The 20019-nt window shown below is 40.6% G+C and overlaps 2 protein-coding genes across 7 annotated transcripts in view; both read right to left on the bottom strand.

The window, feature by feature from the left end:
* Window positions 1-9576, bottom strand: part of spag9b (sperm associated antigen 9b) — a 39016-nt gene extending 29440 nt beyond the window's left edge. For 4 of the 6 annotated variants that reach the window (XM_044178142.1, XM_044178148.1, XM_044178145.1 and 1 more), the window contains exon 1: window positions 8759-9576. In XM_044178142.1, coding sequence (XP_044034077.1) covers window positions 8759-9058 — 300 coding nt within the window. In that variant the 5' untranslated portion in view covers window positions 9059-9576. The remainder of the gene's footprint in view (window positions 1-8758) is intronic. The other 2 variants (XM_044178141.1, XM_044178144.1) reach the window with 1 other exon arrangement.
* A 733-nt stretch (window positions 9577-10309) lies between these two features.
* daglb (diacylglycerol lipase, beta) lies at window positions 10310-19907 on the bottom strand. Its single transcript, XM_044178151.1, has 15 exons — window positions 19125-19907; window positions 18858-19009; window positions 18223-18397; window positions 17851-18118; window positions 17497-17619; window positions 17241-17368; window positions 16052-16178; window positions 15806-15889; window positions 14977-15054; window positions 14763-14843; window positions 14104-14231; window positions 13539-13607; window positions 13045-13117; window positions 12679-12932; window positions 10310-11523 (listed from the first exon to the last, which is right to left on the bottom strand). Exons 1-15 carry the CDS (start codon window positions 19217-19219, stop codon window positions 11328-11330), a joined length of 2031 nt encoding a protein of 676 aa, XP_044034086.1. The 5' UTR covers window positions 19220-19907; the 3' UTR covers window positions 10310-11327.
* Between the last annotated feature and the right edge of the window lie 112 nt (window positions 19908-20019).

The following is a 20019-nucleotide window of genomic DNA, read 5'->3' as shown; positions in this document are numbered from 1 at the left end:
TCCATTGTGAAAGTCATCTAACCTCTCCGCACAACAGGTGCGCAGCGCCAGCTTCCACACCGAAAAAAACCCAACCTAACGGCTACAGCTACAGCCTTTGTGTGTGTGCGTGTGTGTGCTTATGTACACACACAGTTTCCTGGGCAAGTTAGTAATAGTCAATATCAGTGTCAAAGTTGTTTTTTCAATCTTCACAGCAGCTGTTGTCACTAACCTCAGTTCTTCTCTTAGGGGATGTTGGACTAAGAATTGTTTTCATATCAGGAGAAACTGGATTAACTATCACACAGGCAAGTAGGTGCACTCTGAACACCAACATGCACAATACATGATTATGAGGGTAAAAATAATATTCATAATCTGTTACTTTACTGATGCCAACAAGGCAACCGGATATCAGTGGTCAGGGTCAGAGACAGAAACACTTGGGGCTTCAACCCAGCTTCCCAAACTGTCTCCAGCCACTAACAGACCATTCTGCCCAAATCAAATCCATTTAACGCTGGGTCAGCCACTGCTCCCTGATGGCAAATTTACACTTTGTTTGTGAATAGATTAGACTGGATGAAACTTTAATGAGCTGTGACGGGAAGTGGGTCTCTGAAGGGACAGACAAACAAGATAAAGTTTAGAAAAACGAGAACGAAGTAAATGTGATATTAAAATAACCTGAAAACACTGGCGAAGCATACTAAACAAAATCTGAAAGAATTAAGGTGTGAATCAAACTACAGTTGCAGTAGTACATATGGATGCAAAAGAATGAAAATGTGTTATAAAGCTCTACTCAATGGGGAAATGAAGCATGCAGAGATGCACAGCATATGCCACATTCCAAAGATATGACTAAATCAACATATTTAACAGTTGACTTTTAGAATAGTGTTAACAGTTGCAGTTAACAGGGAGCTGCAACTAATTACTTTTTTCCGTTAGCAATGAATCTGCTAATGATTTTCTCGATTCATTGATTAATCATTTGGTCCATAAAATACACCAAGAGTCTACAGCCATGCTAGCAGCTCTGTTAGCTCAGCTAAATGCTAATGTGAGCATGCTAATAGGCTGACAATGGTAACCTGCTGATGTTTAGCCGGTATGATTTTTACCATATTCACCGACCTAATTATTTGGTCATAAACTAAAGTATTGTAAAAACTGAAATGTTGACCTGATGATGGCACTAGACAAAAAGTCAGGGGATCACCAAAGTTAATACAGTGAATCCTGAGGGGAAGATTAATGTCTGCACCAAATTTCATGGCAATCCATCCAATAGTTGTTGAGATATTTAACTCTGGACCAAAGTGGTGGACTGACCAACCAGGGATGCACCGATCCAACCTTTCTTTCCCAAGACCTATATGTCAACTCAGGATGTCTCTGGATACCGAGTACCTCTCTGATACCAGTGCTCTCTTTTTCCCAGATGTAAAATCCGTATATATCTCACTGCATAAAACTCTTTATTCGTCCATGTAAGGCCAATTGTATGTAGCTGGATGCTGTGGTACTAAAAAGTCAGCAGCCCACCGCGAATGAATGAATGTAACTGGTAACGGGAACACTACATTTTATGACACTGACAGAAACACTGTATTTAATGTGGATTGGTCACATCATGGCTGATACCATTTCTGCTTAATAAAAAGGTCAGTATCAGCACCGATACCGATCCAAATGACATTGCCATCCATAAAGCTTTACTGCTAGCATGGCTAAAAATGTCAAAAATTCACTAGTTCCTGCATCTTAAATATTAATATTATATATTATTTAGATTATTTATATTATTATTATTTAGATAATATTTTATAGACCTGGAAAATAATCAGTAGATTAACTGATAATGAAAATAACCAGTAGTTGCAACCTAACTCAAAATATACAGAATAAGATGCCGTGAATCTCATTTCACATACTATGCACTTGCAGCAGAACTTAATAATGATGGACTATCTCATAACCAACGCAATGTTAAAGTAAAACATTAAGATACACGCCCCATTTTTCCAGATATGACAGTGCACCGACATATTCATCAGCTGACTTTTTGAACAGCGGAAGTCTGACATTAGCATTAAAATTCAAACTGTTTTGAGAAGTAAATATGAACGGCTACAGACTGGAGTTCTAGTAATAAGAATTATACGTGTTTTTGTTGCTCTCTTGGTAGGTTGGTTTTGTTATCGGGAGCCCATCTATCGATACCTCGGCTGATCAGCTGAGTCAGGTGTCTAGCGACAGGCAAAGACTTTGCCATGCCTGTAACCACGCAGTCTTGTGATGTGGGCGCTCACTGGGGATAAGCCCGGGGCTTGGGGTGGATGTCATCTGCGAGGAGATGAGGATCACCTGAGCGCCCTGTTACAAGCAGCCTCTTCTTTATACGCACGTCACATTGAGTCTGGAGGTGTCTAACAAAGGTGATTCTTCAAGATTCAAAACAAAGCCTGTTTTTATTCTTCTTTTTTCCCCCAAACACAATTCATTCATTGATGGGCTGAGATGTTTTTCTGTCTTTAGGCTCTCAAAACTATTTCAGTGAGCAATTGATTTGCCACTAATCATCTTTGAATGTCCTCTTTATCAAGTGGCCTCTAACAACTACAAAGAAGTGAATAGATTTTGCCTTACTATGAAATTTGAGTTAGTTTGTATGAATGGCTGCAATGTGCACTTTTTTCTCTCACCTACAAGGGGTTGAGGGGGTATTTGGGGCTTGAGGGTGAGAGACTTAAGGAGGGCCCAGTGGGGTCTGGAAAGCTCAGGGAGCATCTTAAGAACTGTGGTATTGGCAGTAATGCAGCATTTCCCATGTAAATCTACTAAGAGCATTAACATAGCAATGGGCTAGACTACAGACGGGAGGGTTCATAGTGGGGGGTGCCCACTAATCTGCAATTGTACATAACTACAACAAGACAAGCTAAATAGTTACTGGCCTTACTTCTGATCATTTTAAACTGTTGACAGGAAAAGAATTTGAAGATGAGGATTCTACTTAGATTTACGCTAATTAACACTTCTAAAGACTAGCAAACTGTATAGATGACACATGCCGACACCCCCTCCTACTGTATCAGCACATTCATTAGAACAACTCCCAACATCTTCCTCTCTCACCCTGCTGCTCATCAGATGACCAAGGAAGGAGGCTTGTGCATATGACAACGCTCCAGAGAATGAGTGTTCCAGCGTTTTAACGTGCACTCTTCCCACTACGCTACATGTATAATGCGCCCTTTGTCCCTGAGTGCCAACACACACACACAAACACATGTGGCTCCAGCGCAAGTGCGTGCACACCCACACAGACAGGGCTCCACTGTATTGGCACTCAATTGACAGAGAGTGAAATCAACTCCTTTTAGTCTTTTTGGCTGTGGGTTGCTACTGGGGAATTTGGGAAAACTGGGGTGTGTAAGGCCTCGGTCATCATCAGATGCAATAAACTGCCCAAGAACTACTGCAGTGAGCCGAGTAGGATTCCTCCATTATAAGAATATGGTTAATAATATGGATGTTACCTAGTCATTAGGACTCATATGGGAACCGCATCTGTCTGTACAAAATTCCGTACCAATTCATCCAGCAGATATTGAGATATTTCACTGGATAAGTGAAACTTTTGACCTGCTGGGGGTGCAAGAGGGGATCACCAAAGTCATGAGGGTTCATCCTCTGGTCACCATGGATACCTGTAGCAAATGTCATGACAATCCCGCTAATAGTTATTTAGATACTTCACTAAAAACCACAAATGTCAACCTCATGGTGGTGCTAGATTAAAAGCCAGGAGACCGCCAAAGTCTGGAGGATTCATCCACTGGAGACCACGAATGTCTGTACAAAACTTCATGGCAATCAACCCAAAAGTTACTGAGATATTTCATTCCCAAAGTGCTGGACTGACCGACCAAACGACTTTGCCATCCCTAGAGCGACGTTGGTAGCATGGCTAAAAACTTCAGTCATGCTGCTAATCCTTAGGCCATGTTATTTGAGGCTATGCTACAGTATGTTACCATATACCAATACTCTAATAGATTTCATGTTAATGATCCATGATGATCAATCAGCTGGCATTATATGCGAGTGGGCTTTTGAAGGACAGCAGACAACCCCGACTGGACAAAAGAACTGAGGGAAGTGCTGTTTTCCCAAAGAATTTCCTGCCTTGCCTTTTCCTCTCCTCTGCTGAGAAAAACTACTAAGAGGACATATTCCTCTGGGCTTGGGGCAGCGAAAAGCAGGACTTGGCTCAAACAATGTATTTGTTTGCTAAGATTAATCTGCTTCTTTGCTTCTAGAGTGACTTGTCCCCCGAATGAGCAGCTTAGTAACTGAGTCTGTGCCCTGCTACTTATTTGTCTCCATTGAGTAGGCAGTTGCTTTGGTGTTGGGGACACGCTGACACTTTCGATCAGCAAATGACCTCTGAGAAGTTCAGTGCCACACCACAGCGAAGAGTGTTTAGCACTGTGGATCAAACGCAGTCACTGAATGTGACAGAAATTCTTGGTCTCAGTTTTACTTGAGCAATTCAATTGTTATTTTCACCAACTTCATCATTTACAAGCCAGACTTTTCGGAGCTGATTATTTATGTCAAGCATATATATATATATATATATATATATATATATATATATATATATATATATATATATATATATATATATATATATAAAAACACCTGTAAGATTGTAAGTAATGTAATGTAATTATTTATCTTTTTTGTTTTATAAATCACCCTACACACACACACACACAAGGTATGCAATTGTTGGTTACTTGGTGTATACTTGCTTCAATAACGTTTATTTTAAAAGTTTAACTTTTACCTATATAAACCATTATCAAAATAAAATACAAATATCCCCTGATCCTTAGCATCAAATGCTTGGTCAGCTTGTTTATTTTTTCTTTGAGTAGATATCTCCTGATCTAAAATCAGTATTTGTATTGTATTTTATTTGTATTGTATATAGTGTTTTGGTACAGATTTTTTTTAAATGATATCCTGCCCTATATCCAAGCCAAGTCTGAATATGATGGCTGGTATAGTGAACAGCTCTGTTAATTAACCTGGCACAGTCATGAATTCCCACAGCCGTGAATGTCACATCCTGAATTGCGACTGTTCATTCAAGTTCCTACAGTGACATGTACAGAAGCTGACCTCTCCTATAGAGAGGAGTCAAAAGGACGAGACCTAAGACGTCATCTCAGCATAAGAACTGACTTACTGATCACACCAACGTGAAAGCCAACTGGTCGCCTGGCTGAGTGAAGAGCTGGTTATATAGGGGATGAGGTATTTTACATACAGCAGCCAGAGGGAACAAGATCAATCTAAGCTCATAACATACCAATGGAAAATCCCATGTGCACAGGTCTATCTGAAAGCTTTCACAACCTGTTACGACATGACATAAATTATTAACACACTGCTTTGTGACCTGTTGCGCTTGTCATTCAACAGTCAAGTCGGAAAATACTGAGGGGTGGCAAAAACTGCACATGTACACACATTGTACTGCGATTTCCCGTCCCTACAGCACACACATAAATACATTAATAAATGAATTATTTTTTGTGTTAACTTCACCATTTGTGTTGAAATAATGTTTGGTCTATAATATTTCAATCCTTTTTCCAGTCTAGACCACGTTGGCCACCACTAATTTTGCTGGGATTAGATGCGCTGAGGCTGGAAAAAATAATAAACCAGATTAAGTGCAGAACCCCTGCAAGTAGTTCAGGGCTGTTAAAGATGCTTCACTTAGGGATTGCTTGTGTGTATAATGCCCAAACATGAGGCCCAGTGAGGATTACGAGGAATACTGTGGGTTTGAGCTTTAAAAGTACACAAACGCACCTGCATGAAATTAATTGATAAATAGCTGTGTGACAATATATCTATTAAAATGATAATAGAACAATTACAATTATAGATTTTTATGTACATTTATTTTGGAATCTTGGTTCTTAACTTCTGTTTAGTTTTAGTTAGTTTTCAAGGTACAGTATAAGTTTTAGTTTTTATTTTCTGGTAACAAGTAGTTCTGTGTTTTCTTATAAAGAACGTTAAGTAATTCTTGAACTTTAAGTCCTGCACACAGTACTGATCATAGGCTGAAAAAACAAACCATGCGTTCAAGGTCTTACTGCATGAGTATGACATAATATATAATTCATGTAACATTCAAACAACAGTTTTCTTGGTGACTTGTTTCAGATTTTAACTTGACAACAGCTGACTAAGCAGAGAGATATTCAACTGACTGCAGCAGCAGTCATTTAACGTAATACTTTCAAAACAAAAGTATACAAATATTTAATAAAATGAAGAGCCACATTAAAATATTTTCCATGAAACTAATTGTTACAGATATGTGCAGTCACGGCAAAGTACAGGAAGTACAAGTCCATCACCTGGTTGGCAAGGACCTGAATATGGTTCCTATTGCAAACGCTTTGATGAATCGATACAATTGCCAGTATAGGGTTCATTGACCAAATGATTCTTGTCACTGTTCTTTCGAGGCGCCTTTGTGGATGTCTTGATGTGAATGTGTTTCAACACCATGGCCACTTCTAGTTTGGTATACCTGGTTAAAAGGGCAAAGAAGGCTATTTCTCTCTAACTATATTTCAGATAGTATTGTAGTTCACATTCTGGTTTTCAATGTTTATGTCAGCTCTTTTTAATTTTTATTTCAGTTAAGAAAAATGTTTTTTACTAATAGCTTGAGATTTCATGATTCCTAGACATAGTTGTAGACGTTTTAGTTTAGGGACTGCAGTGCTCTCTGGCATACCAGCTGTCTTTTTAAGAACATCTTTGCATTTTAGAGATATTATTTCTTCTTTATTTATACAGGTATTACTTTGTATCACAGGTGTCTTGCAACCAATCTCATTATCACCTGCATCATCCGGAATCACCATAACATTGTTTCTGTGGGCAACTTATTGTGATTATTGTAACAGAAGTTAGGCCGTATTCAGACCTAATCAGGCGTTGCGGCAATTAGCCGCAGGGTTGTGGAGAGGTGTGCGGGTGTGTTTATTTGTGCTTTAGAATGTAACCGCTGCGAAACAATCAGAAAATAACGTTTTATTTCTCTGATTCACCGGCTTTCTTGCTTACGCCGCTCCCTCTCCTCACTCACTCTTTAGGTCGTTCGACCACCACTGTCTCTGTCTCTCTCTCTCAAACAAATGAACACAAACCAAAGAAAGCTTCTTGGTATCGCTATTTTTCAGTATAGATTCCAAGCAAGATGCAGACGTCGAAGCTGGGTACACGAAATAAACCAAGCGAGGGCATAACTGGGAGAGTTTCATAGTTTGGTCCATGAACTAGTTTACTGACTGTGGAGCCGTTTCACCGGTCTGATCGCCGCATTGGCCCCTGCAGTGTGACATCGGGTTGCGTTTCTCCAAAGTTGATTCTGTTTCAACCTTTCCGCTGCAGGTTGCAGCGTTTCTTTCCGGCATCGCCTGCAGCCCCCACTGCTGCAGCCTAAACCGACTACCCCCACTCAAATGAATAGGAGGACTGGCGTTTTCGCCACAGCACCTGATTTGGTCTAAATCAGCCATTACCCTGTGACTTGGACCTTTGGTTGAGAGGGCAACTCATTACATACTCACTCATACCTAACAATATGGAATGTTAGTGGGGGGGGGTGCACACACCTGTGTACAAGAGAATAGCTGAGAGTTATGAGTTTGTGCTAATAGGCTACTAAAGCAAAACACATAGCACTGTGGATCCTAGAGCTTTCATCTTTTCAGTGTGCCTGTTACTACCATGGATTTAACACAGGCTTATAGTGTCTGTGCATTCAAGATTTAACACTGGATGACCACTGTGCAATAATAGATGATTTTATACAGCATCACAGTGCAGTAGAACAAAACTACGACTACCTGATAATGATTTAAACACACAATAAAGTTTCAATTGAGACCCAGTGAGCTGGTGTAGCACCATAACAACTGTAGATGTGTCACCGTCCAAACACAGACTGCACTGTAATGCTGAAGTAATGAAGAGTATGGAAATAGGTGTGTCATTTGGGTTTAATCAAATGAGAGGGCGGTGAGACTGTCATTTGTCACGAAGCTGAATGTGATCACTGAGATTGAAATGTTTTATTTGTGGCGGCAGAAAGCAACCACCTGACAAGCAAATCACTGATAGGTTTGCATATATCTGAGGCTTGACTGAAAATGAATGTTGAGGTATTACAAGCTAAACAACAGTGGAGCTAATTAACCTTGATGCCGCATTAACTCCAACTGTGGGTCCCAAGTGTCGCTGGTATCCATGGTGACATAAACTTGCAGCTAAAGTACAGTGTGTGCTTCAAACATGATATTTGCGCTCAGTCAAATAGTCAGACCCGGCCCCGGTACAGGGCGGTCTTTTTAACGTTTTCCTGAAACTCAAGAGACTCGTTTACAACCAGTTTAGAAAGTGCAAATCGTCTTCAAAAATGTGTTTTGTGAGGGTATGTAAGTATGCCGAATGAAATAATGGTTTGTATATTTCATAAAAAAAAAAACTACTAATCCATGATTAATGAGATATGATGAGTAGTTGATATGCATCGCAACAGGGAATTGCCAGATTTTCGAATTGGGTTCGGCATTTAATCTTTTCATACCAAAACACATAATACGAGCCTCTAATCTATAATCCGGGTCATAAATTAGTTTGGCAGTTATGTGGTGAAACCCACCTCTTCTGCGTGTTTTCTTAGTGCCTTCTCTCGTTCATACTGGGTAACGAGTTGCTCGTTGTCTTCCTTAAGCAGCTCCAGCTCCACTTCGTGCTCCTGGTTGACAGCGAACACCGAGTCCAAGTTCTCCAGTACGGCGACGACCAGCGGCATCAGATCCTTCACTACGTCCTCGTCGTATTTTTCGATTAGCCGTTCAAACTCACGGTATATTGAACTGGCCAGACCTGAGACCCTCTCGGACATCATGGTAGAGTTGCCCGAGTCGTCCTGATACAGGACTACGTCGTCCAGCTCCATTTTCTTGCCTCCACTTGCACTTATTTCCCAGCTAACGTTAATGAGCTAGCCTCAAGCTTCAGCTGGACAGAGGCTGTCCGCCTTGCTACTTTCAGCGCAACAAAACGGTGTTCCTAAAACATAGCTCGAATGTTGTGTATTGTACAGAAGAGACACTGTACTTCATAAACAAAGTCTGTATTCCTTAGTCGTCTGGACGGCTGACTTTAAAAGCTTGCTAACCTAGTAGCTAGCAGTACTGAAAAGTCTTTACTTGGCTCCTGATTAGTTTCCCTGTCCAACAGATGAGCTCCTGCTGCTGCGTTCAAGTACTGTCGGAAAGATGGAGATGAACACAGTTAAACGACATAGCAAAGTAGTAAACACTGCAGAAAGAACGTCAAATTGTACCTCAGTAGTTAATTCTGCAAAAGACTAAAAGTGCACACAAATACATTAAAAGCGCTACAATGTTGTAAAAACGGTGGAAGGCTACAATACTCGGAAACGAACACTATCAGCTCATTAGTTCATATTGTAAGTTAAAAGAATAATTAAATTCTGTCCTGTTGCTCGTATATAGTGGCTGTTATGTGACGTTTAGGGGGCGGAGATCAAACAACAACTGATTAAAAGAAATACAAACAGTTTATTTGTAGCTATAGCTTCATTTACAGAGGGTGATGTGCGTTTCTAATCAATGTATTTTTTTCAATTTTATTTGTCACATTGAATTACCTCGCAAATTAATTTCAGTCACTGGTTTACTACACATGTTCTCCCTTTCATACCAAAACTGCAGCACAAACAAAGTAGTGCCATTTGATTTCTTTTTTCATTTGATAAGTTCACAGCCAAAAGTAGAACTAAGTTGATGAGCCAACTTTGATATTGTAACGTTACAGGCTATCCGCACTGGAATATAACATGTCCGAGCTTAAAAATAGGAGCATACGGGGATCACTTGAAGATGTCATGTGTTGGTGACGAGACGTCGCGGTTACGTCATTCTAAACAGGTTTGATGAAGGATAGGGAGTAAAAACTGTAGCTAATCCTTACTGATCTATTTATTGTAAACTTTTCATAATGATTTACACCTCCTCCCATTGACTCATATGAGTTTAGACAAGAGATTCATCCATATTTTAGCCTCATAAAATGTCCCTCAAAATTTTGTTTACTTGCATTCAGTTCAACAGGTTGCTGTTGCTGAGATTAGGAACTGCTTATATTCCTTCTATTAGAAAAAAAAAAATCAAAGGATGAAGAGTGTGCTTCATAAAAGCTTTTATTTGCATCAAGGAGTCCAATGCATTCTACTGAGTATGTGAAATAGTTATGCAAGCATCAGCTGATTCAAGCTTTATTATACATTACCTGAAAAAAAAGATGTAATATTCATGGCAAATAAACAGGTTCCCACAAAATGTATAAGTACAATCTTTCTACCTCTTATATCTATCATTTTTTGCCAAACACCATGCGCTATTCAACCTGCATTGTAGAAAATGCAGAACAAAACTTACTGTAAACAAACTGCACTCATCACTGTATTTTTCTGTAAAACAATTCTGTTGACTTGTTTTTCTGCATATGCATAGGCACTGTTCACCCTGATGTCTTAAGATATTAAACACAAGATAGACTAACCACAGTTACTATACAATGAAGACGTAATGCTTAAGTCCACTTTTTGAGGTAAAAGTCAGCTATATCCTCACATCCTGGATCAGACTGCTCTTCAGTCCTCCCCACACAGAAGGAAGACAACATCGGACATTTTCAGTGACTAGGGGGCAGCCTCTACCAGCCATACAGCACTCACACAAACATAAAATGTAGAACACTGACCTTACAGTAAAACTGCAGCACTGTCAAATATTGTACACAACGCACATTCAAAAAGAGCATGGCATAAAGTTGCTCATGGAGTAACTCAAGAGTTGAAATTTAAAAAAATTCTTTGAATTAAAAAATGAAAAGTGCAATTTAACAAATTACCTGTGCTCCAACACGTTAACGAATCAGGTTCATTCATGGAGATCATAACAGGTAAATCTCTATGGTTTCAAGTCTTCCATTACAATCCAGTTTCCAAATGTTTTCATTAGAAAAGGGGCTTTAGGATCAAGCCTGCAAACAAGATGTAAATGAAGAGCGTGAAGTATTTGAAACAGTCCTGGATCAGGTGTGGAGAAAATCAAAAGGCTTACATACAAAAAGAAGTGGGCTTAAATTACGTAGAGTCTGGGAGCACAGACATAAGGAGTCAGTCTCTATGGTACATTTCAGACAGTATTGTGCTGGCTACTGTTTAAAGACGACGGGCAGAGGGAGAAGGGCCTGTCACTGGTCAGACTGCCGAGTGCTCGGAGCACAGCGTCGGGCATGTGATCTGCAATCATCCTGGGACTGATCAGAATACTCCTGAAAGCCATTTCATTGGACCAGTCTGCACGGTACCGGACCTGGGAAAAACAGGATCTGAGGGAAAAGACAGAAGAAGAAATTTGGTGGTGATTCCAAAAACACAATTGTCACCATTTCCAAAAAGTCTGAGACATTCTTCCACCTGACACTGATTCTCATCTGGTATTCAAGTTGTACAACATGTAGATATACACCCAGTTGCCAGTTAGGTACACCTGGCTAAAACTAATGCGGTCTAATACAAAGGTCCTGCAATAAATCCTACCTTCATGAAGGTATTCATGTTTGAGTTAAGGGTTTGGAGGTTAGTTGCTACACATTTAACCATCATAATGTTCCGTATTTGTTGAAACAGTTTTAGAGAGGCGTTGATTCAGCTGTATGGTCATTTTGGAGGCTGCAGTTTGTGGTGCTGTTGAATTGTATTGCGTTATACAGACAGGTGTTTCTATTAAACTACATCCTCCACAGTGATCATAAAGTTGAATTAAAACCTCTCTAAAACAGTTTCAACAAAAACTGAACATTATAACCTTCATGAAGGTAGGATTTATTGCAGGACTGTTGTATTAGACTGCCTTAGTCTTAACTAGGTGTGCCTAATAAACTGGCAACCGAGTATGTGTATGTGTGCTAGCATTGTTCATGTGCCTGCCAGCGTCCAAAATCATCTGTAAGTAGCTGAAATACTGAAACAGTTGTAGCTGAAGCAGCAGTCGAAATACAATTACTGAAAGAAGTTAAAATGGCAGTGAAAAACAAAGTGCTGAAAGAAGTTTCAGTTTAGGTGTAAGCACTGAGTGAAGTTGAAGTGTCAAAGTCGAAGCACTAAATGAAGTTGAAGTATCAGTTGAGATGGAAGTGCATAAAGGAGCTGAATATTCAGTTGAAGTTCAAGCACTGAAAGGAGTTGAAATGTCAGTCAAAGTGGAGGTGATGAATTAAGCTGGAATTTTCAAGTGAAGTGGAAGTCCTGAAAGAAACTAAAGTGTAAGCAGTGAAAGCAGTTAGGAGTGCATTTTCTAAGTGGAAGATGGAGAACTTAGAAGAGCTGAAGACATTTATTTGTTCAAAGGTGAAGACCTGAGACCTGAAAGGGTTTGAAGTGGCAGTTGAAGTGTAAGCATTGAAAGCAGATTGTCACGTACTGCAGTATTTCCCACTATCAGGTATATGTGTAAAGAAAATTTATATCGCCAGTAGACAGACCTCCGTGACGGCCCATCTTCTGTGATATGCAAAATGCGTCCAGGCAGGAAGAGAGGTAAGTGTGCAGCTGTGTGGGCAGGCGAGTCATCTGACGCCAGGCTCTGATAGGATGATGAGTGGCGAATCATCAGTGACTCCTCCCCCAACAGGGGCTGGCTAAGCTCCTCCTCCCTCCTGTCGTCCATCTCTGTAGGGAAGTCATCTGGGTCTCCTCCAAAGAGCTCGTACCAACATCCCTGCAGCAGGATGCGGTACTGGAACACGCACAGAAAAAATATCTGAAATTACTGTTTGTGACTTAAGATACTGACAGATGGTGTCGAGGTGTAAAACTACGCCACTGTCAGTGCTTTGAATAGTTCTTACCTTGGGCTTATTGCAGTTGGAAACTATTTTAAGTATCCTTCTCTTCAGATCCTCCATATTAGGAATGCTCAATCTGTACAAAAAGAATGACAGCAGATTGTTTAAAAGAAAGAGGGAATATTTCAAAGGAAAAAAACACCTTAAAAAGAACAGAGGGAAAAGGAGCGTGAGTTGTACTCATTGCTCATTGCTCTGCCCTGTTATTACAGGGCAGAGTCAAATATAGTCTCCATCACTCAGTAGTCTATAATAGTCTATGCAACACAGCACATTCATATAGGCCTTTTGAAGAGTCTGCAGTGCTGCTAACACACAAACATACAGTATACTGACCTTCAGTGATCCACAGTGAATAATGTCACAAGAAGCCTAACTGCTACTAGGATCTAACCAGTATCAGTGTACAATATTTATTCATTATGGATTGTAACTTTGATTAAACAATATGTGCTAATGGCTGTTAAGAATATACAGTAAAAAAAGCTTTGTCTTACCTGGGAACCAGATCCTTTCCCAGCACAACCGAGACCACAAAGTCCTTGGAGTAATCAGCTAAAGATTTACTGTATATAAAAAATACAGGACAGAAAACCCTGTTACAATGGAAGCTGTGTCCAGTAATTAACTGAACAGATGATATGTGAACATTACATATTTTAAGTCAGACCCGTGAAATCAATCAACATGTGATAATTAGGGTCAGATGATAATATAAATTTAAGATTGTTTTCAAATACATTATGTCTAAAAGTAATATACGCCATAACTTTAAATGTAATAACTCAAACACTAACATGTTTTCAACTATGTTGTTATTATACATCTTGATTATACTGTATGTCTATGAACAGGGAAAAAAAAGAAAAAAAGAATTTGCATGACCTATTCCTTGAAATAAAATGTAATTTTATTTAACTGTACACAATGACTGGATGGCTCGGCATTTTGCATTTGAACACTTCTTCTTCAAAGCCAGGGAACCATCCCAGGTCCTTCCTGTCTGTCCACCACAGTCAGCTGTCTGCACTTGCCCAAGTGTTCCTGTATAGCCTTCATTACCTCAGGAGTCCCCCTGGTGGAGAGAATGAGTAGCACTGCAGGGTGGGGAAGGAATTGCGCAAGAGGATAGCTAGCAGTGAAGCTGTGCCAGCACCCAGACTGTGACCAGTGATGACCAGTTTATACTCCTGCAAACACAGGAACATGGAAACACATTGCATACTTCCTGATCTATTACCCCTGCAAAGTTTGTTATTTCTTGACAATAAATGGTCAAGAAATATATCTCACGACACAACAAATAAGCCCACAATATCACAATTTAATAATTGAAAGAAATATAATAGAAAATAATAATTTTTTAAAAAGAAAGTAAAGTGAAAGTGTAATACAGAGATAATTATATTAGTTTATTCCTCTTATAGATTAATGCCTTAAAATTAAACTGGATCCTTGATACCTCACTGGCTATTCTGTGTATGTTGGTTCAGGCTAATGGAAGAGTACTGAGTAGAAAGCAGAGTTGTTGTTCTTTTTATCAGAGGAGAAATGCAAATCATGTTTTCTTCCTGCCTCACCTGTACCACGCCTATAAACCTGTCCCATAGATAACATCCTGTTGCTTCCAAAAAGGATTTGCCAGCTAGGATGTAACTGAAAAGAAAATACAGCGATGCTGCAGCTGAAATGTAGTTTCTGACCCGGGTTACACTTCTTACCGGTGCAATGGAGAAAGCCTGGTTCAGGATGCCATCATTGACCAACTTCTTGTAGATATAACCCGCCGCCTGGCACATGCCCTGCAGTCAGAGACACAGATTCATTAATCTCTTGGAAAACACACACACCTATGACAATAAAACCTCCTACCTGAGACTGGTGGAAACATCTTCAAAGACAGGTGGATAGCACTGTGTTTAAATGGACAGTCACCTTGTGAGCGTAGCAGGCTCCAGACACTCCTTCTATAGGCAGGTTCTCACACTCAGCAGACAGGTCTGTCAGGACATCCTGCAGGACAGACAGGGAGTGAGATAAACAATAAACTGGGATTACCCACAGATCAGAACCCATGTCAAAGGCAAAAGTTAAAGGCTACATGTAGAATATTTTGGGGGTATTGAACGAAATGTGTTCAGAATCAATGTTAGGGCAAATGTTTCAGGCTTGTGGACAAACATAAGCAGAAAGATTATAATATTTTTCAGCCAAATCACCACAATATACTTTTCTTTCACCTTCACTGTTATATATGTGGACATGCGTTGATACTCTCATACACACACTCTCACTTCCTACTTAGTCGTCTTTTTCTATACGAGCGCTATTTTAATCTCTTTTGAGGAGTGGCACCTATATTTATCAGTCTCTCAACACTCTCCCGTCAGTCAGTTATACAAACAGGGAAGTGATTCTGAACATTAAGAGGAAATGGAAGGATAACGGCAAGCATTACAAATGCACAGCAGTTGTACAGAAAGACTGATGAAAAAAATCTTTTTTTCAAGCGCACACGTGAATAACAAGTGTCAGATTCGATGCAAGTATATTTTAGACTTCCCAGTAATATATTTTTTAAACAAATGTGTGAATTAAAAACAAAAACAAATACACCTACAAATAAACATACAAACAAAGTAAAAAGGAAACACTTAAAATGAACACTCAACGACAGTCTAACAACACATCCAAATAAAAAGAAGAGACAATTAAAACTATATTTAAATTTTTTTTTTTTTTTAAGTAAAAAGTCCCAACTCACCCTCAGTGACAGTGTTCCTCTGACAGCCACCAGGACAGCCTCCCTCTTATGATCCAGAGCCACGAAGAAGGGGATCTCATAGATCTGCAACAAACCCGGCTTGCTTAGATGATCAACAGAATATGGACGAACACTTTGAATCACGGAGACTGCTGGACAGGTGCTGACCTCTAAAAAATTTGAACTGAGAGGAAACTATGAACACATGGGAGTATTCCTGACAGGGGCAACTAGTGATATTTCTACCTGGTTATGGAAGCTGACGAAGATGAAGTCTCTGTACTGCAAACCAGTGCTGTGCAGGATGGATGAAAAATGACAGCCGAGGTGGTCCCCTCCAACGATGTCATACTCAGCCGCACGGCTCCTGCAGCTGATACACACAAACACGTTTTGATTTGGGTTACCTAACTAACTGGGTCTGAACTATCCTAACAGAAAGGCAACCTGAGACAGCTTTTATCTCTGGCTGAGTGACACTGACAAAACAGAGATATTGTCAACAATGTTACAATTCTGTAGCTAAGTTCAGATATATGAGATGTAAAACAAGGAGACAAACCCACTTGAGATGATGTCAGGGCTGAACACTAACTTTTAAAAGTGGTTGCCAGGCTGGCAACCAGGCATCAGCTTTTGGTTGCCGAAACTGAAAATTTGGTTGCCATTTTTAGTCAAAATATATTTTAAGTAATTAAGATACTATGCAGTAAATGTCAGCTTATTAATAAAAATGTGACATAAAAGAATGTTTAAAAGCTTTATTACAGTAACCGAACAAAATTCTTTGTAGTTTGTGTTTTATCTGAGACTTTACAGAATTCGCATCTTAAGTGTTATCAGTTAACATGTCCACAATTCCTGGTAAACAAAAAACCAGCAGTGCAGCTGTTGTCATGTTCTTCACAGATCCCTCAAAAATTAATCCAATTTGCACATTTGTTTGTGATGTTGACGGGTTAGTCGAACTTTTCACCCCACAGTCAAACAACTTAATTTGCTTCGCCATTGTCTCTAAAACAGATGCCTGTGCACACGCGAGTAAACGCACGAACACACATGCAGCGTTTTCTGCTTCTGGTTCCGACTGTAACGGCAATATTTAAATATCACTAATGCAACAAATATTAAAAATGTATTTATTTTGGGGTGCACGTTTTGCTGTTTGCTGTCCCTATTTTTTATATGTTAAAAAGTGGTAACCACTGATGGCAACTAAAAGCTAAGAATTGGTTGCCAATTTCTCAAAATGGTTACCAATGGCAACCTGGCAACCGTTACTGTCGAGCCCTGGATGTGAATGTTTGGCTTTGGATGTCTCTGAAACACTGATGCTTTTTGAGGCAGCCTATTTCTACGTTTAGTCAGCAGCTGCTAACCTAACTGGTCTTGTGACTTGTCTGATCCCACTGACTCGGATAAGTAAAGAGCTTACCAGTCTCCACTGAGTTTGCAGGGCCCAGTAAGGGGGTTGGAGTAAATGTACATCGGCCAGCCATAAGCTGCTGCAGCAAACTGCATACAGTGAGCTGCTTTCTCCAACTCCGACTCCAAATCTTCTCCCTTCAAAACGGTAGAAGATTCACAAGTAGGGAATATTTTAAAATTAGGTTTCTAATTTACAGACTTGCATGACTCAGACTGCTCTGAGGTTTACTGCGGCTACCTGACCGACAGACACCTGCACTTACGATGGGAGAGGAAGGGCTGTGAGTGTCTATGACGTCTGGGTCTCTGCTTTGCTCCATCTTATCCTGCTCCTGGTGCAGCAGAGCCAAACCAGCTGCTATGTCACTGGGTACGAGGTCTGTGTCCTGCCACACACACACACACACACACACACAGTACCGGAGAGCATCTCACAATGGGTTTTGTGGCAGTCTCACACCACTCGACAGTTCTTGTATATTTCACACAACACAATTTGATTTAGTCTTTCTTGATGTATTCTACTAATTTATCTGACTTAATGCAGTTTGCACAAACCCACGAACCACCAGATGTAAAGGAAGACACAAGACAACGGAAGAGAAGGTGTCCCTTACGGAGAAGAATCCGCTGAAGAGCTGTGCGATGCTGGAGAACGCTGCTCGGTGGCTTTCGTCCTGCGGCAGACAGCAGCACAGCAGCCGCAGCCTGCTCTCCCACACCTTGACGGCCAGGGAGCGAGCTGTGGAGAAGAACTGGGTGCCCTCGCTGCTCTCCATGTCTCGTACTCCCAGTGGCTCCATGGCAGCAGGCTGAGGACGGGGGTTGCCCAGTGGGTCAAACACAAATACCACGCCCAACCCAGTGAACAGCAGGATGATCCAGCTGTTGTGACACAGAAAGGAAGACGCTGGATCAAAACATTCGACAAATTATAAAACGATGAACTCCCTAAACAAGGCAGGTTGTTTAAACCCTGAACAACCTACCTGGCAATCACTGCTGCAATGACAGCACCTACTGTGGCAGGATCGCAGCCTTTGCTGTCGTCAGACACCCAGACAGCTCCCAGACAGGCCCACACCAGCTCAGGGATGTACAGGAGAGCGCGCAGGTACACCAGTGCGGGGATGGAGCGCCGTGGGCCGGGGTTTGTAATGGTACCTGAGAAACAATCATAGATATCTGTGTAATCAACAAAAAAAAAGTACCTGTTCTTTGCACCTGTGACAGGTGGATGTTTAATGAGCTGCAATACAGTGGAAGACTATGATGTTACAAAGGGTGACAGAGTAAACTAATGGTTAGAATTTGTCCTATCAATGTTTCATGTTTCTCATTTTAAGTTGCTAAACAATGCCCACAAAAAGGGACAAATTACATAAGTGACACTGTATGGTATATAAATATATATCCACCTTGTTTGTCATAATGTCGACATGTTATATGACAACATGTCAGTTCAGCCTTTTGCAAGCTGTTTTCAAAATAAAGGATGGATTATCTGTACGTGTTGTGCGTGTACTAAAAAGAGTCGGACTCTGTGAACTTAACGTTATGTTGTGTAACGCTGTCTTGCCAATTTCCTACACATTGCACATCTGATAAACCACAACTGATTTACCTTGGGCACTGACGTAGACAATAGCACATAGTGAGAGGATGATGAGCGCCAGCACGACCAACAGTCCAACCAGATAGCTGTGAAGAACTCCTCTCCCGTTACAATCAAAATGACCCTTGTGGTAAGTGAACAGGATCATGGTGCCAATCCACCTTAGGAGAAAATAGCAGCTGAGAATCAATGAATGTTATTATGCTTAACTAGTTGGACGTCAGGCGGCATAAGTCCTCAATCAATCACGGACAGTCATAAAGGTAAACAACATACCACAGTATACGGACGAACAGTTCAAAGGCGCCGGGGAAAACAAGGTCGTCACTGGCGATCCCCCACCGCCGACCAAACACCACGATTCCAGGCATTTTGCAGTAAAACAAGCCCAAATATCTCACTGATGGTAATTTCTCACCAGTATAAAGTGGATAGGATTCTCTTGAACAATGGACACTTCAAGTCATGCATGCCTTCACTGCCAAAGCAGCAGCTACACTGGCAGGCAACGAGCTTTAGCCATTGTTGTCACATTCTAACGTTACTTTCCAACGTTGCTTAAATAGCACAAATGATTGTGTAAGTTAGCTACACGCTAACGTTAAGCAGACGCGTGTGTGTGTGTATCCTCTAACGTTACCTAATGTAACGTTAGTTAGGAACGCCCAAGTTATAATTTTGACGTCATATACAGTATTGCGGTTTGCGACCTGTCAACGCGTAGCTTGACTTAACATTCGACAATGCTAATGCGGTTTACGCCTACTAGCAGAATCGATACCATTGCATGACTAGCTTCTAACATTAGCTATCTAGCTAAAAATACCATAAAGCTATTCCGAGAAAATTACAGCTAAGCCTGTATGACAAACACTACTATTGTTTAGCTAGTAATATACCAACATCTTGATTTATAACTGACGTTACCTATTAACATAATCAATTTAGGTGACATAAAACATAGCTAACTGTAGAAAACTGGTTTGTTGTCTTTTGCTCGAAAACCAGCAGTGTCCGTCCGCTAATGGTTCCCTACTGCAACAGAGACCGTTGTACGGGAGTTCCGCGTTTTTCTACTTCTTCCCCCTTTTTTTTGTTTTTGTTTTACGGCGGTTGGTATCCACCGTATGGGTGCATTACCGCCACCTTCTGCTCCGGAGTGTGGAACAGA

The sequence above is a fragment of the Siniperca chuatsi genome, linkage group LG20, assembly GCF_020085105.1.
Source record: "Siniperca chuatsi isolate FFG_IHB_CAS linkage group LG20, ASM2008510v1, whole genome shotgun sequence".
NCBI classification, from domain to species: Eukaryota; Metazoa; Chordata; class Actinopteri; order Centrarchiformes; family Sinipercidae; genus Siniperca; species Siniperca chuatsi.
This window is presented reverse-complemented; position numbering and strand designations above follow the sequence as displayed.

Coding starts and splice junctions, on each gene's coding strand:
- daglb (XM_044178151.1), bottom strand. CDS start 19,219: ATGCCTGGAATCGTGGTGTTTGGTCGGCGGTGGGGGATCGCCAGTGAC. Junction 18,119..18,222: donor ATTGCAGCAGTGATTGCCAG/GTAGGTTGTTCA, acceptor GTGTCACAACAG/CTGGATCATCCTGCTGTTCA. Junction 14,844..14,976: donor GAGCCTGCTACGCTCACAAG/GTGACTGTCCAT, acceptor CTCTGACTGCAG/GGCATGTGCCAGGCGGCGGG.